A 25,614-nucleotide genomic window follows, 5' to 3' on the forward strand; every position below is an offset into this window, starting at 1 on the left:
GAGGCAGGGGTTCTCGAAGGCCAGGGACATTGAAGGGGCGGGGAACGGACACGTTCACGCCCCGCCCCCAGGCGCTCGTGCACGCAAGGCCCGCCCCGCCTCCAGGCGCTTCCGCCCCCTGGGGCTCGCGCGGACACACGTCCGCCCCGCCCCGCCTTGTCCCGCCCCCTGGAGCTCTCGCACGCAGGTCAGCCCCGCCCCTGGAGCCCGCGCACGTACAGCCCGCCCGCCCCGCGGGCACGCGCGCGCACGCACGGCCCGGCCCGCTCACGGCATGGCGGCAGGCGCCTAGGCGGAGCCCGTTGCAGGTGTGCTCCGCCTCCGGGGCGGAGAGAAGATGGAGTTGAAAGAGGACGAGCCCGAGGCGAAGCGGCGGCGGCTTCAGTGTGTGGAGTTCGCTGCCGTGGCGAGTTGCGACGTGGCCGTGGCGCAGTGCTACCTGGCCGAGAACGACTGGGAGATGGAAGTACGGCCAGTCTGTCTCCCTCCGCCCCGGCCCGCGTCGAGGAGCGCGCGGCCCACCGTGTGCCTTTGCTTTTCAGAGGGCGCTGGACTCGTACTTCGAGCGGCCGGCGGAGGAGAGCGCCTCGCAGAGCGGCCCGGCGGAGGCGGCGGCCTGGTGAGAGGGTCGGGGATGTGGGCCCCTACCTGGGCGGACGGCCGCCACGTTGGGGTTTGGATTCGGAAGCGCGGGAGGGTTTGTTCCCTGGTAGGTTGGGCAAACAACCAGCTCCGCAGAAACGAGAGTTGGCAAGAGGAAGAGGGTTGACTTCAAGCCGGCAGGAGTGGGGAGAGAAAGCTCTCTGGGTCCAACTTGTATCCTTTCCGTGAGAGAAAGAGAGCAAGCTGCAGGGCGAAGGTAAAATGAGGCCAGTTGACCGAGAGGCAGGTTTTCAGGCAGGGTTCTGTAACAGTCGTCTGGGAAAGCCCGGGTATCAGGTTGATGTGGAGTTGGTTGGGTGGAGGGGTATTTGGGATGGACTTGAGCTGTTTACACATTCCTCTTTAATTGGGCCTTAGGGCACCTGAAATTCTTTTTTTTCTTTTTAAGATTTAGTTATTTTTATTGGAAAGGCAGATATACAGAGAGGAGGAGAAACGGAAAGATCTTCTGTCCGTTGGTTCACTCCCCAAGCATCTGCAACGGCCCAAGCTGAGCCGATCCAGAGCCAGGAGCCAGGAGCTTCTTTCTGGTCTCCCACACGGGTGCGGGGTCCAAAGGTTTTGGACCATCCTCAACTGTATTCCCAGGCCACAAGCAGGGAGCTGGATGGGATGTGGGGCCACAGCGATCAGAACCAATGCCTAGAGCGTTCAAGGTGAGGACTTTGGCCACTACACTATTGGCCCGGTCCGGCACCTGATATTCTTAGGCAGACATTATTGATAAGACTAGTCCCAGGTAACTTACAGTATGTTTAGTTGGTTTTCGCCGGTTCAGATATGAAAGGAAGGGAAGATGTCTTAATTTTGGTTAAGGTTTGCTGTGTTTCTTAGTGCAACTTGGGGTTACAGTTGATAAGATTATGTTAGAGACATACTGAAGGATAATGAGTTGGCTAAACTGTAAATGAGCAGGTCTCTGTCTTACATGGTAAGAAGTTTTCCTCAGTCATGACTTTTGTTCTTTTAAAAGCAGATGCATTTTACCTGTAAAATGAAGGCCAAAGTAATTCACTTATAAGTTGTTTTCCAAGTTTTGCTTTATTCTGGTCTTGCCAGCGTTGACCTCACCAGTGAAGAAACAAGTGACTCCATTAGTTCTAAAACCAGCCGGTCCGAGACCACCGTGCAAGAAGATGGCAGCATGTTCTCTCTCATTACCTGGAACATTGATGGATTGGATCTAAACCACCTGCAAGAGAGGGCTCGGGGAGTGTGTTCCTACCTAGCTTTGTGAGTATGGTCCCTGCTGGGCAGTGGTTTGCACCGTGATATGATGTATCTTGTGTTTGTAGGCTGGAGCAGTCCAGGACTGCAGGCTTTCCTATGGGAGTTGGCTTCCAAGTCCTGCTCTGAGAAGGAGCCTTGGAAAGCATTTCAGTGCTTGTGTCTGAGAGCAGATGAGCTTAGGATGGAGAGGAAGCCTTCTAGTATTATCTACCCGTTGAACTGTGGCTGGGAGCCCACAGTGAGCCCTGATGTGCAAAATTGCCCAGAGAATCTCCTATTCCTTACTGGTTTTGTGGCCCTGCTGAAGTTTTGCTTTTTCTTTATTGTCAGTAGTAACTTTGCAGATAGAAGGAGGTGACTGGGAAAGCTGTTAGTTATCATTGTTGATACCAATGTTAGTCGTACCAATTGCAGGCTCTCAGGATAGTGACCTGTGTTGTCAGTAGTTGCGGTTCTTTTGAGGTTGATGATTACAGTGTTGTGTGTTAAAACAGCACAGAACACTCTGTGGTGGTTAAAGATTAGTGTAAATGTTGGCTATTAGGTACTCTTGAGCTTTCATGTTTACTTCATGAATTTCCTTCCTGTGGTAGGTAAAGTTAAAATGGTATACCTGTTATTTACTATAAACTAATGTTTTTAATTAGGTACAGCCCAGATGTGATATTTCTACAGGAAGTAATCCCACCGTATTACAGCTACCTAAAGAAGCGAGCAAGAGATTATGAAATTATTGCAGGTAACAATTTTCTTGTTAATTCTTTTTGTTTGAATGGTAGCTCAGTGAAGTAGATAAGTAAGCTTAGTCTTTTGGCACATAGAGAGTAAAAGGCACAAATGAGGAAATTTAAGAATAAGCAAGACACAGAATACTGAAAGAATTAGACATTTTATACAACTTAAAACATGTAAAAGTAATTAAAATAGATAATTTTCCAGAGAAATATAAATTTACTAAAATTTAAGATAATAATCTTTGAGTTGAAGTTGTTAAATTTTTTAAAGATTTTATTTATTTTTACTTGAAAGAGTTAAGAGAAAGAGAGAGATCTTCCACCTGCTGGTTTACTCCCCAAATGGTCGCAATGACCAGAGCTAAACTGTTTCAATGCTGGGGACAAGAAGCTTCTTCCAGGCCAGGAACCTGTGCCACCCTTCACTGCTTTCGCAGGCTCACTAACAGGTAGCTGGCGCAACTAACAGAAGTGGAGCAACTGGGACTCAAACCGGTGCCTATTATTGGATGATGGCGCCACAGGAGGAGGATTAGCACTGCCCCTGCCCTCCCTCTCTGTTAAAAAAATTTTTTAAGCAAACTTGAACAGATATGTAGCAGATTTTACCAGCACACAAAACAGCCAGATCTTGGGGTGACCATTCTGCAGGAAGAGCTACCTTCACCATGCAGGGTCCGTCAGGTGGGGATGATGCCATGTTTAGCTCAGAAGGGAAGAATAGCACTTCATCACCATGTCCCTTGCATAAGGGATATATGACAGGTCATGGGCAAGAACTACAATATGCAAAATAATAAGGCTAACCCCTTCTTGTGCCACCAAAAGATGGCACACAACATACAGAAGAAACGCAGAAACATAATAATGCTGGCAAGCAATCTTGTTATTTCAAACATTTTCTTCAGTTGCTTCATGGGTCCCATTAGAAAGCAGGTGTTCAGACCTTGTGTGGTAGCCTGGTAGCTAAAGTCCTCACTTTTCATGCACCGGAGTCCTATATGGGCACCAGTTCATGTCCCGGCAGCCCTGCTTCCCATCCAGCTCCCTGCTTGTGGCCTGGGAAAGCATTGGAGGACGACCCAAAGCTTTGGGACCCTGCATCCATGTGGGAGACCTGGAAGAAGCTCCGGGCTCCTGGCTTTGGATAGGTTCAACTCTGGCTATTGCGGCTACTTGGGGAGTGAACCATCGGACGGAGGATGTATCTGTCTGTCTCTACTTCTCTCTGTAGATCTGACTTTCCGATAAAAATAAGTAAACCTTTAAAAAAAAGAAAGAAAGCAGGTGTTGAAGGCAGTGAGGTTCTCAAGGGTATAAAACATGGCAAAGAACTTCATGCCCCCAGGCAGCCACAGCAGCCCAGTTCCAAGGAGAGAAAAGGAAATGTCACCTATGAAGTATATGATGAAGCATTTCAGTCTGGTGTTAAAGCTAAGGGTCTGGGCATCTAGGAGCTGCGTGGTCAGGTCCTACTCCTCATCATCCTGACCGCCCAGGACCCGCTGCAGCTTCTCCATGGCCCCACTCCCAGGCCACACACAGGCTGCTCTCCACCCGCAGCAAACCTGGAACTCACACTCTACAAGCAGTCCCCTGTTAACATTTTTTAATATGATATTGCATTATGATTATACTTTTTCAAAAATTATCTATGAATTTTTTAGCCTGAATAACTTAGCTTTCAGTTTTCCATCTATGTTGCTTTTTGTATAGTACATTTGAGGTGTCACATTGGCCATGTCTGATGATTTTCACAATATTTGACTTTCACTTAATTTTCATTACTATTGAAAATTGTAACGGTAGAGGATTTCTGGTCAGTTTCTATGTGTTGCTTTTCTGCATTTTCTTGGGAATTCTTTTGCTTCTCATTTGGATTTCTGGTCCTCATTTTATTAAAACTTTCTCTGATTGCTTTCTAGAATAAGTGAATAAGTAGTAAGGTTTTTTGTTTTTTTGTTTGCTTTTGTAAGATTGTTTATTTGAAAGGTGGATTTACAACAAGAAGGAGAGACAGAAAGATCTGTCTGCTGGCTCCCTCCCCAAATGGCCACAGTGGTCAGAGCTGAGCCAGTCTGAAGCCAGGAGCTTCTGCTGGGTCTCCCTCATGGGTGCAGGGTCCTAGGGCCTTCAGTCATCCTTTGCCGCTTTATTAGTCGGTAAGCAGAAAGCTGGAACATAAGTGGAGCAGCTCATTTGGGATGCCAGTAACACAAGACAGAGCATTAGCTTGCTGTGCTACTGCAATTACCCCAGTTTTTGAAACCTGAAGCATTTATAGTTGATTGGTAGTTTGGCTGGACATAGTTTTCTGAGTAGAAAGTCATTTTCCTTCAGAACTGTCAAGGTGTTGTTAAATGTCTTCCAGTTTGTTACTGATAATGATAAGTGTTGTCACTCATTCCTGTTTTTCCCAAATCTCTGTAGCTTTCAGTGATTCTTAACTCTCGTGTCCTTTCCATCTTTTCTTTTTCCCTTCTTGAGCTGGAGAGAGAAAGGAAGCGGTGGGCAGAGAGCCCACTCGTCCCTCAGTCCCTCAGTTCGCTCTCAGTGCTGGGAAAGCCAGGAGCAGAGGTGTGGTCCAGGTGCCTCGGGCCTCGCCGTTGCCTCTCAGAGTCTGCCAAGCAGGAAGCTGGATTCTGGAACCAAGGCAGGGAATAGCACCTGGGCATCCTTTCTTCCCTCCCTCGTCCCTTCTGTTTTCATTCTTTTCCCCTTTCTTGCTTATTTTCTTTTCCTGTTCTTCCTCTCTCCCTCATAATTTCTCCCTCCAATCCTTTTTTTGGCAATTCCCATGTTACAGTCTCTTGGGCTGACTGTAATTTTTGTTTCTCACTTTTTCAGGTCTTAATTTCTCTATCATTATTTTAATTTCCCAGTCCTCTTGTTCATTGGATGTCTTTTTCAATAGTATATTGATGACATTTTTTATTAGTCATTAGTTCATTTTACATGTTGGTCTCTTTATGAGCATTACTTTAGTTTCTTCTTTTTTTTTTGTTTGATTGTGTCGTATCATGTTAGACTTATTGACTAGTATCCTCTGTCAGGGACAGGTATTGTGCCCCCAGGGGTGGGTGAAGGAGGAAGAAACCCAGCTCGCAGGGTGTAGAGGCCTTTAGTCTGAGGCCATACCATTTCTCTCCCGAATCCTTCAGCTTTCTGGGTTCTGGATTTTAGGTAGTGAAGCTTGTTTTGCCTCCTTTCTGAAAGCAGACCGCCATGAGGGCAAAACTTGCTTTACTTTATTTAAAAGGCAGAATTACAATGAGACATAATGTTAGACCCGAGCGGGCAATGGCCAGGGGCCCCTTGCCCCAGGACGAACGGAGCCCTCCAGCAGACACGAGACAGGAGACCAAGAGATGCAACTACGCATGAGGCAAGGTTTATTTCACACGGGCTCGTGGGCGCTCCCGTTCGTTCAAGCAAGGAGTCGCGCCGAGCCCGCACAAGCTGGGTCTTTTTATAGGATACGAGAAGCAGGAAGCGAGGTTACAGAAGCAGGTGCATGGTTACAGGGATCCCATTGGCACATTTAAATTACACAAGGCTGTGATTGGTACAGGAGCTGCCCTTGCTTAAGGCAGTTTTCAAGAATGGCTCAGTGTCCGAGAAATGGAAACTTATCTCTCTTTTGGGAAATAGAAACTTGGGAAACTGAAACTTATTTGTCTGAGCTCTTGGAAAGCACCCAACGGCTCCCAGCTCCCTATCTTGCAAGGTCTTCTGCCATTCCTTATCTTGCAAGGCCTTCTGTCTGCAGGCACCCTGTTGACCCTTTTTTTGCTGGAGCTAAATTTGGGCTCTTCAGTATATTTTTATCTGCTGGCTTATTCCTCACATGGCTGCAGAGACCCGAGCGTGTGTGCCATCTGCTGCTACTTTCCCAGGTGCATTAGCAGGGAGCTAGATTGGAAGTGGAGTGGTTCAGGTCTTGAACCAGCACACATATGGGATGCTGGCGTTATAGGTGACAGCCTACTCTGCTTGGACCCTCTTATTTGTAGCTTCAAACTGTACCTTTTGTGGTATGTTTGTATTAAGTGCAAGTGTTTCTAGGCTGTGGCAGAACATTCTCTTCTGTCCATGATTCTCTGTTCTGATAAAGCAGTTATCACTTCTCTGTCTGCTTCTCTCTTTCCTGGAAAGCTGCCAGGAGCTTTCATTCACTCCTTTCAGTCCTGTTCTTTAAGCACATGTTAGTTTGTCTCCATTCAAGTCACCTGCTGTGTGAGTTTTAGGTATTTCTTTTTTTTTTTTTTTTCAAGATTTATGTATTTTATTGGAAAGGCAGGTGTACAGAGAGGAGGAGAGACAGAGAGGAAGGTCTTCCATTTGATGATTCACTCCCCAAGTGGCAGCAATGGCCAAAGCTGAGCCGATCTGAAGCCAGGAACCAGGAACTTCTTTCTGGGTCTCCCACGCAGGTGCAGGGTCCCAAGGCATTGGGCCATCCTCTACTGCTTTCCCAGGCCACTAGCAGGGAGCTGGATGGGAAGTGGAGCTGCCGGCATTAGAACCGGCGCCCATATGGAATCCAGGTGCATTCAAAACGAGGACTTTAACCATTATGCAATTGCGCCAGGCCCAAGTTTTAGGTATATCTTACTTAAGTTACAGCATTAACTATTTTGGCACATACTTTTTTTTTTAAAAATTATTCATTTGAAAGGCAGAGTGACAGAAAAGGAGGAGAGAGAGATGTTTCACCTATTGGTTCCTGCCCTAAATGCCAGTTAGTGGCTGGGGATGGATGAGGCGGCACGAACTCCATCTGCTTCTCCCACATGGCGACAGGAACCCAAGTACTCGAGCCAGCATCCTTTGTTTCCCAGATTCATTAACAGGGAGCTGATTTGAAAATTGTGGATCCTGGACTCTGTGCAGCATTTAGCATACAGAATATGGGACATCCCAGGTAGCAGTTTGCACTGCTGTGACACAGTGCTCATAGTTTTGTTGTCTTCCCTACCTCCAGTTAGATTTTTTCAGAGGGTCAGGTAAGCAAGTGGCCTTGTTTGTTTTCTTGGACTGTTTTGAACTAATGTATCTGTTGCCTGATTGTTATAAAATCTTCAGGTCAGAAACTTATGGTAGACTGAAAACACCCTTATCTTCTCAGCCTAAATTCTTTTCCATAACATTTTTAGGTAATGAAGAAGGATATTTCACAGCTATAATGTTGAAGAAATCCAGAGTGAAATTAAAAAGCCAAGAGATAATTCCTTTTCCAAATACCAAAATGATGAGAAACCTTTTGTGTGTGCAAGTAAGCCATTTTAAAATTGACTTTTTAAAAGGAAAAAACAAAATAAAAAACTGTTTATAATTCTATGGTGTTGTTTTCTGAAAACTGTTATCATTAGGTAAAAATGTTTTCTTTACACATAGATTATTGTAAGCAGTGTTAAAGAACTTAGTTTTTGGGCTTTGTATGGTAGCCTAGTGGCTAAAGTCCTGGCCTTGAACGTGCCGGGATCCCATATGGACACTAATTCTACTCCTGGCAGCCCCGCTTCCCATCCAGCTCCCTGCTTGTGGCCTGGGAAAGCAGTGGAGGATGGCCCAAAGCCTTGGGACACTGCACCCATGTGGGAGACCTGGAAGAGGCTCCTGGCTCCTGGCTTCGGATCGGCTCAGCTTTGGCCATTGCTGCCACTTGGGGAGTGAATCAGTGGACAGAAGATCTTTCTGTCTCTCCTTCTCTGTATGTCTAAATTTCCAATAATAATAAATTTTAAATAAAGAACTTAGTTTTTATGTAAACTTTTAACATAGATATACTTGTAAAATTGAGTTCTCTTTTAAAAAGATGTTATTTATTATCTAACTTAGAAAGGGTGACAGAGAGAGACAGTGATATCTTGCATCTGATGATTTGCTTTCCCAGTTGGCCACATGAACCAGGTCTGGTAATGCTGAAAAGAGTAGCCAGGAGCTTCATTTGAGTCTCCCACTTGGTTCAAAAGGACCTAAGTACTTAGGCCATCTTCTACTTTCCTAGGCCTGTTAGCAGGGAGCACTCAGGTATGGGACAGCAGTAAGATCCACTGAAGCACAGTGGTGGCTCTTGGAAGTCTTAATATGGATTCAATATTAACAGTTATCTTGAGTGTCTTCCAGGATCCCACTTGCCTCCTAATGTTTTTACTCTCTTTTGTGTATGGGCCTAGGTTGTACCCTGTGAGACTTGCAAAACCGAATCAAATAGATCTTGCTCTTACACAATGTTAAATTTTCTTAGGAGAGATTGTATATAATATATAGTAAGTAGAACATAGGAAAGACTTATGTGCCATAGGAGAAGGGTAGAGCGATGTGAAAAGACTTTCGGCCAGACTGTTGAGTGGTATTTGAATATGGCCTTGGTACGTATGTAAGAAAGACATTAGAAAGAGTCCAGCCCACCATGGAGACACTTCTGTAAATCTCAAGGGGGGGTGGCTGGGTGGGTAGGTAATGTACCCTCATCATGTGCAGTGGCTCTTACAGCCTGAAATGGGTAATGTGACAGGAACGAGGGTAGGAAGTCACAACAGCTAGAGCGCCCCAGAGCTGGAAGGCCAGTGCCATAAAATGAGAGTTGGGTCTGCGGCAGTTCATATAATGACATCCTGCGGTGTGTCTGTCTCTCTTCTTCTTCCTTTTTTTTTTTTTTAAATTAAAAGATTTATTCTTTTATTTCTAAGAGCTAAGAGAGAGAGAGTGGTCTTCTATCAGCTGGTTCACTTCCCAGATGGCCAGGACTGGGTCAGGCTGAATCAGGAGCTTCTGTTTTCCACATTAGTGGCAGGGACCTATGCTCTTGGGTCACCCTGGTCTGCTTTCCCAGGCCATTAGTGGAAATCTGGAGTTGAAGTGGAGCAGTTAGGACATGAACTTACACCCTTACATGATGCCAGCATTTTGGTTCAGCTTTACCTACTGTACAGCACAGGCCACCAGCATGGGTATCTGAATTCCAAGTGGTAAATGATTCTCATTTTATTTATCTACCCCTTCCTCAAATTCCCACTCTGCGACTGATTTTCCCCATATTCTTACAATAGTGTAGTCCTTCACAAGCTGTCATAAGTGCATCAGTCTGTTGTTTAAGTGCGCCCTGACATTGCTGGTACAGACAACATCAGACAGCCCAGCATCCCATTGTCTAGACATGTCCAACGGTTTCATTGGGGGTCTGTCTTTGATTTGTTAGTAGGGATGCATACTGCATTATATCTTCACATCTGAATATGATAGTATCTATTACGCCATCACTCTATATTCCCTTGAATGAGAAGCCACGAAACAAAGTCAACAACAGGAATGAAGCTAAAACAAAAAATTTACAGCACCATGGAGTCGAAAAATGTGCCACTGAATAACCAATGCAAAGGTGAAGAAATGAAAAGGAAAACACAGTATCTGTGTGCCAGGTCCATAAAAATGAGAATAGAAATCATCTCTGCTTGCAAATAACTCGCAGTTTTATAGGAGGGGAGTAAATGGTTTTGATTCAGTGTGGCATGTTGTAGGTATTCAGAGGAAGGAGCTACAGGTGGTTCAGAGACCTGCGAGGGAAGGCTGATTTTAGAGAGCTGGGGTAGGTGGCACATGCCAAGCAGTGTTTAGAGGCAGATTCAATACTTTATACTTTTGATGGGCCGGTGCTGATTTTTATTATTATTTTTTAAAGATTTATTTATTTTGTTGGGAAGGATGTGGAGTTAAAGATCTTCCATCTGCTCATTCACTCCCCAACGTGGCTGCAATAGTCTAAGCTGAGCTGATTCAAAGTCAGGAGCTTCTTCTGGGTCTCCCATGCAAGTGCAGGGTCCCAAGGCTTTGAGTCATCCTCCACTGCTCTCCTAGGCAATAAGCAGGGAGCTGGATTTGAAGTGGTGCAGCTGGACCGTAAACCAGTGCCGTATGGGATCCTAGTGCTTGCAATATGAAGATTTAACCACTGAGCCATTGCACTGGGCCCAGTGCTGATTGTGTCTAGTAAATATAACCCATTTGACCAAAAAGCCTGTTGATTCTGTTACTGAATTTCAGTCCTGGTGGTCAGTGGATCATTTTAATGATGGTAATTATTTATGCTGTTGCAGGTGAGTTTGTCCGGGAGTGAACTTTACCTTATGACCTCACATTTGGAGAGCACCAGGGGCCATGCCGTGGAACGAATGAATCAGTTAAAAGTGGTCCTACAGAAAATCCAGGAGGCTCCAGAATCAGCTACTGTTATATTTGCAGGAGATACAAATTTAAGGGATCAAGAAGTGAGTGACAAAGTCATTTTTATGTTTGTGGGAAAATGATTGATCTGGAAAGTAATTCAGGTTTCTTTGTCCAACCTGTTAAAACTAGAACTACCAGTAATTCAAAATGTGTGGTTGACCTTCCAGATGCAATTCAACAATTATTTAGCGTGTTTATGCCTGGGGTGGAAGAGACTCTTACATTATTGGGAGAAAACACATACTGCATATGAACTAGACAGCAAAGCAGTATGCACATGTCTATTGGATTAAGAAGGGGAGTGTAGAAAAACACTGACTAAAAGAGCTTAGAAAAGGTTGAATGTATTTGCAGTGTTACTAGTTGCAAGATGAGAACCATTTATAGTTCTCTTTCAAAGTCTTTTTTTTTTTTTAAGCTTTATTTATTTGAAAGAGTTATAGACAGACAAGAGAGACAAAGATCTTCCATCCACTGGTTCACTCCCTGCATGGCTGTAATGGCCAGAGGTGGGCTGATCTGAAGCCAGGAACTTCATCTAGGTCTCCCAAATGGGGGCGGGGCTCAAGCACTTGGGCCTGCTTTCCTAGGTGTATTAGTGTGGAGTTGGATTACAAGTACAGCAGCTGGGGGCCTGGCGCAGTAGCCTAGTGGCTAAAGTCCTGGTTTGTGTCTCAGCAGCCCCACTTGCCATACAGCTCCCTGTTTGTGACATGGGAAAGCAGTCGAGGATGGTCCAAAGCCTTGGGCTCCTGCACCTGCGTGGGAGACCTGGAAGAAGCACCTGGCTCCTGGCTTTGGATAGGCTCAGTTCTGGCTGTTGTGACCACTTGGGGAGTGAATCAGCAGATGGGAGATCTTCCTCTCTGTGTCTCCTCTTTGTATATCTGACTTTCCAACAAAAATAAGTAAATCTTTAAAAAAAAAAAAAAGAGCAGCTGGAATACAAATAGGCATCCATGTGGCTGTTGGTGCCACAGATGGAAGGTTATTAGCTGGCTATGCCAGTTTCCTTCTGTTCTCTATAGGTTTTTTTTTTTTTTTTTTTTCATCACCATGCTGAAATCTGAAACAGTCTTTTTCCTCTTACTTTATTTGAAATAGGTCAGGACTTTTCAGGACCTTAAGCCATAAATGTGAAATTGCCAGTTAATACATCAGTTCTACTCCTACTCCTGTTTTTTTTTTTTTTTTTTTTTTTAATAATTTGAAACTGGGACTTTTTTTTTTTAATTTTATCTTACTATTTTTTTTATTAATTACATTGCATTATGTGACACATTTTTATATGCACTGGGATTCCCCCCGCCCCTCCCCAAACCCTCCCCCCACAGCGGATTGCTCCACCTTGTTGCATTACCATAGTTCAAATTCAGTTGAGATTCTTTCATTGGAGGTATTTACCAAGCATAAAGTTCAGCATCTTATTTTCCTGGTAAGTTCAGTGGTTTCTTGGTGAGACCTTCTCTGGTCTGAAGGCAGAGCTGGCAGAGTATTATCCCAATCAATTAAAAGCCCCAACATAATATTTACAACAATCTACAACATTATGGCATTAATTGACATGGTATTGATTGACCAATATGTTAATAGGAAAATGCAGGTTCTCAACCACAACCTGTGGCTTCTTCATAGACATTTCAATTTTGGTTTATATTCAACCATGTTCTATACACCTTAAAATGGCTATAGATTGCTATTCAGCTGTCTCATGTCTATTTTAATTTTAGTATTTAGCAGAAACTGGGACTTTTAAACAATTAGTCTGTTGTACCACAATTATTTCCATTAACCAAAAGCTGGAAACAATCCAGGTATTACTGGCAGAAGGATGAATAAACCCAGTACGGTGAATGCATGCAGTGCATGTTACCCAGCCTTAAACAGGAAGGAAGGGTTGATACGTGCTGCAGCCTGAACGACTGTTAAAGACACGTAAAGTGAGTGAAACCAACCAAAAAGTGAAAAAACCAAGAATTTTCTTATATGAACTCAAATTTGTAGAGACTGAAGGTAGAATAGCGGTAGCCTGGGCTTAGGGGATACGGAGGACTCAGAGTTAACGCACAGAATCTCAGCTGGAGAACATAAAGTCCTGGAGATGGATTGTGCTGATATTTGTATGGAATGTGAATATATATATAATGCCACAGAACTTCATACTTAAAAATGGTTAAAATGAGAAAGTTTTCTGTATATTTTGTCAAACATTTTTAAACGTTGTGTGAATGGAAGAAGGGAGAAATAATATTGCTGATACATTCAGAATGAAACTCTGAGGGCACTTGACAACATTGACTCGTATAAATGTGGTCTTCTACATTATAGAGTAATGTAGAGTAACAGTTTTGCCTTGTGTTCACTTTCTGGATTTAAATACTAATAGTGATAACTGCCCAGTGCATATTCAGCCTTGCAGGTTTTATCTGATGCCCACAGTTAGGAACCTGTTTATGGCAGAAAACAAGGGCGCAAATCCCAAATAACTTTGGCTATATTGATATTTTATATTACCTACTGGCTATAAAAATGCTTTTTAGAATAAAGCTATTTTACCTTTGTACACTAATAGTTTCTAAATTTCTGATTTGAAATGCTATACTTATATCTGATAATAGCCAGGACATCTAATTTATTTTACTTGGAAGACAAAGATACAGAGAGAAAGGGAGAGACAAGAGCTCTTCCATTCTCTGTGGTTTACTCCTCTGTTGGCCGCAACAGCCAGCGCTGACTTCCAGGTCTTCCACCTGGATGGTAGGAAGGAGCCCAAATGCTCGGGCCTTCTGCCGCTTTTCCCACGCCATTAGCAGGGAGCTGGATCAGAAGTGGAGTGGCTGGGAAACTTGTAACGCAGCTCCCTATTAATGTACCTGGGAAAACAGTGGAAGATGACCCAAACCCTTGGGCCCCTACCATCCATGTAGGAGACCCAGACAGACTTCCTGGCTCCTGCTTTGGGCCTGGCCCATCCCTGGCTGTTGTAGTCACTGGGAAGTAAACCAGAAGATGGAATAGCTCCCTATGTGTTTGTTCTCTCTTTAACTCTGCCTTTCAAATAGAACATTTCTAAAAAATGAGGCAGAGAAGAGTAGAAATCTCACAGAGTATTCTTTCTCTTTTTAGGTTACCAAATGTGGTGGTTTACCCAACAACATCTTGGATGTCTGGGAGTTTCTGGGCAAACCTAAGCATTGCCAGTATACATGGGACACCCGAGTGAACTCTAATCTGGGTATAGCTGCTCCTTGCAAGCTGCGTTTTGATCGGATATTCTTCAGAGCAGCAGCAGACGAGGGCCACATTATTCCCCGAAGTTTGGACCTCCTTGGGTTGGAAAAACTGGACTGTGGTAGATTTCCTAGTGATCACTGGGGCCTTCTGTGCAACTTGGATGTCATATTGTAAAAGGCTGTACAGCTAGGAGTTTTAAGATTTTGCAAATGTAATTTCTGTCAGGAAAGGCAATTTTGACATTGAGAAATTGAGACACTGGATCATTGTTATGGGTGAAAAACTAAGGCTTACTTTTGTGAGTTGTATCTTCAGAATTGAGAGTTGAATATTTTCTGAAGCATGCCTATATTCAGAACATGAGGCATTCAAATTACAGGACATAAAGCCAGTTGGAGCTTTTACCAGCGCTCAAAGCTGCTAACCTAACGGAATTCCAAGCAGGGCCTCATTGTCTGGGGGCTAACCCTTTGTAGCTTTTTTTTTCCTTAATCAGGCACCAAAATAATAGTATTTTAAATACATCTTAAAAATGAATTTGAATTAAAAAGAGGTTACTGAGTTTTGGAACTGGATCTGTTAGTTAAAGTCTGCAAACTCTGATCCTCTGAAATGTGAAAGTACCATTGTCCGCCAGCAACTGACCCGTCATCTCCAAATGTTTCTGTCGCTGACTCTGTAGGATTTATCAGCTGTAGGGGTACCCTTATGATCTAAATCCCCAAAGCTCTTTTCTAGTTTACGTTGATAATTATATTGCTCACAGAGGCAAAGTTCGATTTGATAATTAAAACCAGCTTAATTAAAATCAGTTTAGTTTTTTTCTAAGAGAAAAATAAATGTTGTAAGAAATAGGCTTTTAAGTTTTGCTTACTTATAAAATGGAAGTATTTTATAGGGAGTGAATAAAGAGTATTTTTAAATGTGCTTTAAAGAGGAAGGTTTACTTGTACAAATCACTGCTGTTCTTTGTCCATGGTGGGATTAAAGTTGATGCTGTCTCCGCTGCTATTGCCTCTCCTTGGTGTGGAAGGAAGTTGCTTTCCATGCTGTTGCTGCATTTCTTTATTACAATTTTATTTATTTTTATTTGAAAGTCAGATTTTACAGAGGCAAGAGAGACAGACAGATCTTCCATCTGCTGGGTCACTCCCCAAATGGCCAAAGTGGTAAGAAAACCAATCCAAAGCCAGGAGACAGGAGCTTCTTCAGGTCTCCCATGTAGGCGCAGGAGCCTAAGGAGTTTGGCCATCTTCCACTGCTTTTCCAGGTCATAAGCAGGGAGGTGCTTGGGAAGTGGAGCAGCTAGGACATGAATGAGTGCCCATGTGGGATGCCAGCACTAGGGCTGAGGGTTAGCGTGCTATGCCACCCTACCAGCCCTTCCATGTTGCTTTTTATTATACCAAGGATGTCAAGAATATATCTGTTTTCTTAAAAAAGCAAGGTCAGTTGGAATAATTTGAGTGAGAAGTGACAGAACCTTATTTTCATCAGGAATGCCAAAATTAAATTCATAATTTTCTCTGTATAATGGCAATGGAAAAGTTTTGTGTTTATCATTTTAACCATTAAGCAATAAACATTTAGAATCATTAACTTTTAATAACATACCTTTATTGAGGTAATTTCTTTGGGAAGTAGGTGACTCTGGCATAAATTGTTGATTCACTCTGAAGAAGCTAAAGAACTGCACCTCACATCACGTTACCAAAAACCCTGAGATGGGTGGAAGTGATGTGCAGTCTGGTGTATTGTGTTAAATAAAGGATTTAACACCACGAGAATATCATTTCCTTTATGTGCCTCACAACATCTACATGACAACCTTTGTTTATCACGAGGATGATATCTAAGAAACCAGCTGTAAATAAATGGTGAGCAAAAATCAAACCTCTTTCAGTATTTCTTGGGCAACTCTTCTCAAACCATGAAAGAATCGACTGGGTACAGTTTGAGTATCCCTGATTTGGAAATCCAGATGGCTCCAAAAGCTGATAAATTTTGCAGTCCTGGTGGTAACGTCCACACCTGACCTTGTATGCTGGGCTGTAGTAGGTGCAGGTGTTTGGCCTGGCGTTTCAGATGCGGGTTTAGATACCCGTGTCCTATACCATGCCTGGTTTGAGCTTTTGCACTGGCTCCTGAGCCCAGCTTCCTCTGATTGCAGACTGCGGGATGCGGCAGGTGATGGATGTTGTATTTGTGTCCTTGCCAACCTCGTGGGAGAACTGGATTGAGTTCCTGGCAGCTTCAGTCTGGTCCAGCACTGGCCATTGTGAGTCAGTGAGTGGCAGCTCTTCCTCTCTTCATGTCAGCATTGTAAAAGTGCAGGTATTCTAAAAGTACTGAACAAAATTGCCTTCAGGCTATGTGTGTACAGTGTATGTGAATCATGAAATTCATGTTCAGATGCAGGTCCCATTCCCAAGGTATATTTATAGAAACACTACTGAGTCTGAACACTATCTGTGCTTTTTACTGGAACTCTTAAGGTTTTCTGATGTATAGTAGCTTGCTGGCTTTTCTGGTCTTGCTAGTGAAATTCCAGGCAGGCAGTGCTTTCATTAGGCTAGCCACCATTTTTTGGCACGACGTGGATGTTCTTCAACCTTGATGAGCCTCAGCAGGTTAAAAGAACTGGCTGTTGCTGAGCGCATGTTCCAGCTGATGCCTATTAGCCGAAGCAGACAAAGTTGAGAAAAGCTGTACTAAGGAGACTTTCCTATCATTAGTACCTGTTGTTTTGTCTGGCTTTGTGATGTGGGAACTCACTGAATGTCCACTTAAGAGACCTGGAGTCTGGGTCCCAGGGAGGCAGAACACGGTCAGGTTAGACCCACGTAGACACCTTCATTACAGACATAAAGGTCCAGGGCCACCAGGGCCACGGGCGGATTTACTGACTGGGTACATTGGGGTCACCCGGGAGTGCCAGGTGAGAGGGAGGAGGAAGTATCTAGGAGGGCGTGGGCTGTGTGCAAGGATTCCAAGGAAAGTCAGAATGGGGAGGGCTCCCGCTGGTTGGGGTTTCAGAGGCATATTGGGAGCACCTGGAATTAACTAGGTAGGTAGGGTTGGGTGCTGTCAGGAGGTGAGTTTACAATGGTGTTCCTGGTTCTGGATGGGAATGGCACAGTAATGGGATAGAAAGCAGTGGTTCTAGACCTGCATGGTTGTAGAGCAGACGGTATTTGCTGTTAGCTTTGCCTCTGACTCCATCCTTGGTCTAGAGTGAGATGTCTCGGTGAGTCCTGGATACAGGTTTATCCCTTTGGCGTGTGTTTGATTCCTGTCATCTGCTGTAAGTACTCATTATCTCAGCCTTACCAGGCTACAGGTTTGCTGCGGTTTAAATATCCTAGTGGGGCTTATTTCTCAGATCTACGGCTCCTGAGTGCTGCGCCAGGCTTCTGCCATGTATCATTCCTAGATGCTTCCATATCTGCGTTGTTGGAAGACAGCAGAAAAGCAAGCAGGAGGCTTCCACACAAGTTTCCTGTGGTTCAGATTACCACCCGTCTCAGGTGCAAGTATAAAGATCCATGAGGCCACGACTACGTTACAAGGTTTGGAGTTGGGGCATCTTCGCTCGGCCCGCAGGCAGCACAAGGAATGCAAAGTGACAAAAGGGCGCCAGAGGAACTCCACAGGGAAAGGGACCTGTGTGGTTAGGGTCTTTGGCCCCTACAGCGCGCCTAGTCTTCCTGGAGCAGTCGGGCCGAGAAGAGGAAAAGCAAGAGGTGGCACGAGGTTGCTCCGGAAACAGCCGTTTCCAGCGTGAGGGAAGCCGTGGTGTCCCCGGGCCTCAGGTGCAGTGGGGCACGGAGCAGCGTGTACGCGTGCGCGAGCGTTACCGGGGCAACCGCGCGAGGAAAGGCGCTGAATCACGGGCGAGCGCTCTGTGAGCCGGGAGTGCCCGGTGCGCCTCACTGCACCTGCTGTACCCGGGATCCGGAGCGGCAGCCGCGAGCACCGCGCCTGCAGGTGAGTTCACAGCCGCGACCTCACCGGCCTCGGGTGTGTGTGTGTGAGAGAGAGAGAGGTTCTGAAAGCGGCTCTGTGCCGGGGTGGGGCGCGAGGGCGTGAGTGCGCGCGCGCGCGCGAGGCGGCGGTGTCGGCAAGGAGGAGCAGGTGCGGCGGCAGGGAAGCTCCCGAGCGATGCTCCGGCCAGCGGCACCGACAGGGCGAGCGTCCCGGTTTCCAGCGACCCAGGTAAAGGCGCAGAACCCTGACCGACCCGCTGTCCAGGACCTCGGGTGGTAGAGCCCAGGGGCAGGCTCTCTTGGACGCCAGGGAGAGGCATTCCCTGAACGCTGCTGGGTGACCGTTTTCCTAGAAGGGTGGAGTCGGGAAGTGGGGTGTGTTTTTCCAACCTCATCCATTGCATTTCTTAGACCTGAGGAGTCACCGTCATCTCAAAACTTAGGTTAGTACTCTATGCCTGATTATTTCTGTCATTTGCTGAATGTATTTCGTGTCCATTCTTCGTTAAGCTGAAGTGTTAAACTCCTTAAAGGTTTTTTTTTTTTTTTTTTCCCTCCATCCCTTTAAATTTCTTTTAGGGGAAGGTCACATATCAGGAGCATAAATTTGTAGTTATGAGCGTCATCATTCTTAAGATTCCCTGTTCCGTTAATTCTATATAAAGAGGAATCAATATGAACATACTCGGACACCTTTGCTTTGCTGGTTGGTTTGTCTAAACATTTTTGTTGGTGAGTTATATGCTAGGATTTTTTTTTCTCAGGACTTGAATCGAAAAGTTAAGTGATGATTTTGGTAATCGTAGAAAAAATGAATTACAATTGCCCAAAACACAAGAATTCTTGGGGTGAGCGTTATTGTTTCTTTATTCCTGAAATGCATAGTAATGTCTCTGGCTCACTTTAAGCAGACTATTATGACGGTAACAACTAAAATTATTCCAGATGTAAAATTTTACATTGTGGTTGTTATTTTACCTTACTTTAAACTGCAAGTAAGGAAGACTGGAGGTTTCAAGTTAATTATAGACTTAGCTGTAGAGAAAATTGCATATTAATTTGAGAAAAATGTAAACAGTTAAGACTCATTAGAACTATGAATGCTAGACAGACTCAATACTGTTTTGCTCAAAAAAAATGCTAAGGCACGGACTTAATTTTCCTGCAAACTAAGGAAAATAGTTCTGCCAGAGTCCTTATGTATTAAAAACAGTTAAAAAAAAAAAAAGGAAAAAGACCCTAGCACTTAGGTAAGTTATTAATGTAAAATAATGGATTCATCATTGAAATTTTCTTGACTTCATAATATTTTCGCTCGATAAGCAGAGGGCGATGTTCTGTTTGCCAATGAACCACACATGCCAATCCTCCAGTCAGCTGTGTGTGCTGCCCGCTGAGAGAGGCAGCCTGGATGTGGCCTATGCTCTGACATTTTACTAGGGCCTTATGTTAGGCAAATTCTTTACCGCTGCAAACCTCTGTCTCCTCTGTAATGTCAAGATAGTAATAGGACCTTTTGTAGTTGATGGAATTCTTATAGGAGTTAAATAAATATCTAAAGTTGTTTGCTCACAGCCTGGCATGTGGTTATATCTCAATAAAAACTATTTTTAGAGAGTTTTCAAGGAATATTTTCCATGTGTTAAAATTAATTAAGCACTAATAATGGAATTACTTTGTTATGACCAAAACTTGTTCTGATTTATAATCTCAAACCATCAAGAAATGAATAAAACTTTCCTTATAGCGTATTTTTTTAAACAAAAATAGTAAATGCATTATCACAAGCACATGTCAATGTAATGCCTAGGCAATTAATAGCTTTAGGCAAGTTTTGCTTTATTAGATGTGAAATAATCAACAGGTTATTCTATTTGTTGTTCAGAACCTACAGTTTTTAGTACTGTTCATGTGAATTCAGTAATGACAGATTACTTGCTCATTTATTTTTTATTTTTTTCAAAGGCTCCGGTGTTTTTTTTAAAGACTTATTTATTTTTATTACAAAATCAGATATATAGAGAGGAGGAGAGATAGAGAGGAAGATCTTCCATCCAATGATTCACTCCCCAAGTGAGCGCAACGGCCAATCCAAACCCAGGAGCCAGGAAACTCCTCCAGGTCTCCCACACAGGTGCAGGGTCCCAAAGCATTGGGCCATCCTCGACTGCTCTCCCAGGCCACAAGCAGGGAGCTGGATGGGAAGTGGAGCTGCCGGGATTAGAACCGGCACCTGTATGGGATCCCGGCGCATTCAAGGTGAGGACTTTAGCCGCTAGGCCACGCTGCCGGGCCCCATTTATTTCTATGAAGCAGTAAAAATGATGGGCCAAAATGCCCTGTGGTTTAGCATTATCTTGCAAATTTTGAATAGTGGGATTTGGGTTTCGGAGTGAGATTTTCTGAACAAGTGACACTCATGGAGGACATGCTGTTGGAGGTTTGCATCTGTTCCCTTCCAGAATTGTCTGTTGGAAAGTTGCAATATTTCTAGCCCACTGGTCACGGATTCTAGCAGGCATCTACTTACTTTTGGCAATTGTGCCTGGAGTAAGAGGATAGCACAGACCTCAAAAGAGATTTTCGAAGTTGGGGTGTCACTCCATGCTAAAACTTGAATTGCCAGAATTGTAAAAAGTGAGGGTCATTGACCCCAGTGTTGCCACTCAGACTCTAGGCTTTGTAATTTGTAGTACGCCTTTCATGTGATAATGGGGAAGTATGGTTGCCCTCTTCAGGGATTAGGGATACCAAAATTCTAGGATCATATCAGACCTATCATTTTTGCTTTCATCACTAAAAAAGAAGTGCAGCATGCATAAATGCACTGCCTTCCAGTCACTATAACCTAATTGTCCTTAAACTGTTTTTTTTTTAAGATTTATTTTTTTTTTTATTACAAAGTCAGATATACAGAGAGAGGAGGAGAGACAGAGAGGAAGATCTTCCGTCCGATGATTCACTCCCCAAGTGAGCCGCAACGGGCTGGTGCACGCCGATCCAAAATCGGGAACCAGGAACCTCTTCCAGGTCTCCCACGCGGGTGCAGGGTCCCAATGCATTGGGCCATCCTTGACTGCTTTCCCAGGCCACAAGCAGGGAGCTGGATGGGAAGTGGAGCTGCCGGGATTAGAACCGGCGCCCATATGGGATGTGGGGGGCGTTCGAGGCGAGGACTTAAGCCGCTAGGCCACGTCGCCGGGCCCTAAACTGTTTTTCAAAATAGCCACCTCTTGGGGCTGATATTCAGGCAAAGTGGATTAAGCTGCCATTTGCAATGCCAGCACCCCACGTGAGTGCCAATTTGAATCCCAGCTGCCCCACTCTGATCCAACTCCTTGCTCATGCTCTTGGAAAGGAGCGACGGCCTAGCACTTTGGCTTATGGCTAAATCCTTACCTTGCAAGCACCAGTGTGGATACCATATGGGTGCTGGTTCATGTCCTAGCTACCCTACTTTCCTTTCCAGCTCCCTGCTTGTGACCTGGAGAAACAGTCAAGGATGGCCCAAAGCCTTGGGACCCTGTACCCTCGTGGGAGACCTGGAAAAAGCTCCTGGCTTTGGATCAGCCTGGCTCGAAGTTGTTTGGCCACTTGGGGAGTAAACCAGTGCATGGAAGATCTTTCCCTATCTCCTCTCTATAAATCTGCCTTTCCAATGAAAATGAAATAAAATCTTCTAATTTAATTTTTGATGTTTACATAGTTGATTAAGATAGGAAGGTTGAGAATTAGGGAAAAATGGATGAGACCATTGTTTCAAAATGTTCTTTTTATTCTTCCTGTATCTGGGGAGAGAAGAAGAGAAGCTGTACCCAGCTTCCCAATTGCCTCAGACCCGGGGTTGGGAAATGGCCACCTGACATCATCCCAGGGTCCCTAATGTGGAACATGCTCTGAGGATTCTGCTCAAGTGGTTTAGCTGCTTCTGAAATGCTGTCGATCTCACTGGTTCAAGGATGTGGAAATCCTTCCAAGGTCCATTGGCTGATGTAGTCCACCTTAGAGTCTTCATTCACCCAGATATTTGCTATCAACCTTTGGCTGGGATAGTTGAACAATTTGTTCTGCCCTCCTTCCTCTGCTATAGTACCAGCTGTTCTCTGCAGGCCCCAGTGGACTGCCATATCCTACATGAACATTTGAGTGTTCATTGCTCCATCTTAGCCACTGAGGAGGCCCAGTTCTGATGTATCCACTCCATAGTCAGACCATAGATCCTATGGTTCTCCCCATGGTTGAAGTTCTGAGTCCAGAGGTTCATTTGTGAGGATCCTCACAAACAAACCTCATCTGAGGTGTTCGCAGACTTGAGTCTTGTGTATGCTTGTCAGTAGGGGGTGTGGCTCTGTCCATCACCCACATCAGCCTATGCACACACTGGTAGTTGCCATTGCTGGGTCAGTTCTGGATCCAGTTGCCTCTCACACAAACCAACGGATGCTGCAGCCCAGCCCAACCCTGACCACCATACACTCAGCCCTCACATATTCCAGTGGGAACTGTAGCCTATTCGTAGTAACTCCAAATAACCCCCACTAGGCCTGCTCCCAGCTCTGGTTCCTGTGCTTGCCATATGTACCACAGACTGGTCCAGTTTGTCTCACATCCCATTCAGCTTTTATACACATCAATGGGCATTGGAACCCAGCTCAACCCAACTGGCCCAACTGACCCCACTCATGCTGACAGGTGCTGCTACCTGTCCAACCAGGCCCACCTCCAGCCCTGGTTCTCATGCTCCCCAGTGGGACCTGGTGTCCATCAGAGAGGTGCCCACAGTCTCCCTACTGGGACCATTACCAGTACTGGATCTTGTACTTTCCAGGTGGTTCTGCAGCCTAGTTTGACGGGGCTTGTTCCTGATTCCAGCACTTGCCAGCTGATGCTGTGGCAAAGCCCAACCAGCCTGTACTTACTGTGGCTAATGCGTGTACCAGTTGATACAGTGGGGCACCCCAACCTGGTTCTCCCCCCAACCCAGTTCACATGTCAGCCAACAGGTGTTGTAGCCCTGCCCAGTCTGATCTGCCCTAAGTCACAGCTCTCATGAGTACCCGTGGGAGCAGTTGCCCTGTGGGAGGGTCCCCTGCAGGTCCCTTACCAAGCTAGACCCAAATCAGGTTGAGTGCATTCTCCCTCTGGAGGCTGTGGGGGAAGCATTTGCATCCTAGTTCACATCAGCTGTTGGCAGAATCCAGCTCCTCCAAGTGTTGGGGTGGTATACCCATTTCCTTGTAGCTTTCAGTTCCCGCAGGCTTCTGCCAAGCTCCCCTCCGTCTTCAAGGCTAGCAATGAAATACTTCAATTTTCTTCTCTCTGACTTTCCCTTTGTTATTAGCTGCAGGGAAAAAAACCACTTTTAAAGGCTCCCTGTAATAGTTCAGACTACTCAGATAATTTCCATCCTCTTACAATGGATTGTTGTTGATTTTTTTATTTGGGAGGGAGCAGGATGGAGAAGGGAGGGAGAGGGTCTAGTGGAGAAAGCAGAGAGCTGCTGTCCTTTGGTTCACTAAACAGTGTCTGTAACAACCTCTGGCCAGGAGCCAGGAACCAGGAATTCAGTTGAGGTCTCCCCCTTGGACCCAATAACTTGTGCCATCATCTGCTGCCTCCTAGGGTGCATATTACCAGGAAGCTGGAATCAGGAGTGATATAGGATGTGGGCATCCCAAGCAGTGTCTCAACCACTCGGCCAAATAAATGCCCATCTCTAGATCACTCCTCTTAAAGCCAGCTGGTAAATTATATCTGAAACATTTCATTTCCAGCTCTTTGTAACATAACCATAGGAGCAATCAGGGAGTGATTATCATGGGGTCATCTTAAAATTGTGCTTTTGGAGTTGGTATTGTGCCAGTTTACGATGCTGGCATGTGAGTGCTGGGGTCAAGTCCTGGTGGCTCCTTTTTTCATCCAGCTTCTTTCTGATCTGCCTGGGAAGACAATAGGAGAGGATGCAGGATGTGGGCCGCTACCACCCATGGGGGGGATCCTGATGGGATTCCTGGCTTCGGGCTTCACCTTGGCGCAGATCTGGCTATTGCGATACATTTGGGGAGTCGATAAAAATACTGATTCCTCTCTCTCTCTCTCTCCCCCCTTTTCTCCCCTTCTCCCTCCTCCTGTCTGCCTTCCTGTATGTTGCTCAAATAACCAAATCTTTCAAATAATAGAGAAAAGATTTCTGCCTATCATACCTGCTGATATCGTTTGTTTTCCTCACCAGTTTCCCATGACTGTACCTTGAGTCCCAGAAAGCTGATGTTTTGGGCCTGCGTGGTGATGGCTCAGTGGTTAAATCCTTGCCTTGCATGTGTCAGGATCCCATACGAGTGCTGGTTCGTGCCTTGGCTGCTCCAGTTCTCCTCTGGCTCCCTGCTTGTGGCCTGGGAAAGCAGTCAAGGACAGCCCAAAGCCTTGGGACCCTGCACCCACATGGGAGACCTGGAAGAAGCTCCTGGCTCCTGGCTCCTGGCTTCAGAACAGCTCAGAACAGCTCTAGCCATTGTGGCTACTTGGGGAGTAAACCAACAAACAGAAGATATTTCTGTCTATAATCCTTCTCTCTATAAAATCTGCCTTTCAATAAAAATTTTTTAAAAATTTAAAGGTTATTTTTAATATTCATTATGGAATTCTTTGGTTTGGATAGCTGTATCTTTTGTTATCCTATATGGGCCAAATAGATGCAGAGCAGAGTGTGTTCCAGGGGTGTTTGCTGGAGGAGGATCCATGTGTTATTCCAGCAGGCTGGTTCTCTCTCAAAATGGCCGCATTGACCAGAACTGAGCTGATTTGAAGCTAGGAGCCAGGAGCTTCTCCCAGGTCTCCCACATGGATATAGGGCCCAAGGACTTGGATCCTCCTCCATAGTTTCCCAGGCCATAACCAGGGAGCTGGATTCAACATGGAGCAGCTGAGTGGGTGTCCATTTCAGTTGCCAGTACTGTAGGGGGGAACGTAATATACTATGCTACAGCACCATCATTTCTTCATTGTTTCAACTTACTATCCATATTTAATAATGTGCTTGTCTTTTGAGCATTGAAATAAATTGTTCTCCTCATTGGTATGACAAGAGTTGTGGTAGCACTGATTAGTAATTGCTATCCCAGTTTTGTTACTATTTTTTGGCATATAAGCAAGCATGGATAAGAAAATCATTTTACCTTTTGTTTTTAGATGACTTTGTTATTCTAAAGAGTGTTAGAGGGCCTGGTGCAATGGCTCATTTGACTAATCCTCCCTCTTCAAGCACTGCCATCCCATATGTGTACCGCTTTATGTCCCAGCTGCTCCACTTCCAATCCAGCTCCTTGCTTGTGGCCTGACAGAGCAGCGGAGGACGGCCCAAAGACTTGGAGCCCTGCACCTGCATGGAGAAACCACAATGAGGGTTCTTAGCTCCTGGCTTTGATTGGTTCAACTCTGGCTATTGTGGCTACTTGGGGAGTGAACCAGCAGATGGAAGATCTTTCTCTCTCTCTCTCCCCCCTCTGTAGATCCACCTTTCCAATAAAAGTAAATAAATC

General features: G+C 45.0%; 1 protein-coding gene and 1 pseudogene across 1 annotated transcript; one reads left to right on the forward strand and one right to left on the reverse strand.

The window, feature by feature from the left end:
• The first annotated feature begins 231 nt into the window (after positions 1-231).
• Positions 232-15,017, forward strand: TDP2 (tyrosyl-DNA phosphodiesterase 2). Its single transcript, XM_058667395.1, has 7 exons — positions 232-466; positions 543-619; positions 1,723-1,896; positions 2,541-2,632; positions 7,784-7,902; positions 10,727-10,897; positions 13,983-15,017. The coding sequence occupies exons 1-7, from the start codon at positions 338-340 to the stop codon at positions 14,262-14,264; spliced, it is 1,044 nt and encodes a 347-aa protein (XP_058523378.1). The 5' UTR covers positions 232-337; the 3' UTR covers positions 14,265-15,017.
• LOC118758290 (vesicle transport protein SFT2A-like) lies at positions 3,330-4,456 on the reverse strand (annotated as a pseudogene).
• Positions 15,018-25,614: the final 10,597 nt, after the last annotated feature.

Source organism: Ochotona princeps, chromosome 1 (genome assembly GCF_030435755.1).
Source record: "Ochotona princeps isolate mOchPri1 chromosome 1, mOchPri1.hap1, whole genome shotgun sequence".
Lineage (NCBI taxonomy): Eukaryota > Metazoa > Chordata > Mammalia > Lagomorpha > Ochotonidae > Ochotona > Ochotona princeps.

Bases quoted from the DNA above. Each gene is read 5' to 3' on its own strand.
- TDP2 (XM_058667395.1), top strand. From the start codon at position 338: ATGGAGTTGAAAGAGGACGAGCCCGAGGCGAAGCGGCGGCGGCTTCAG. The intron at 620-1,722 runs GTGAGAGGGTCG...TGGTCTTGCCAG, and splicing joins CCGGCGGAGGCGGCGGCCTG to CGTTGACCTCACCAGTGAAG. The intron at 10,898-13,982 runs GTGAGTGACAAA...TTCTCTTTTTAG, and splicing joins CAAATTTAAGGGATCAAGAA to GTTACCAAATGTGGTGGTTT.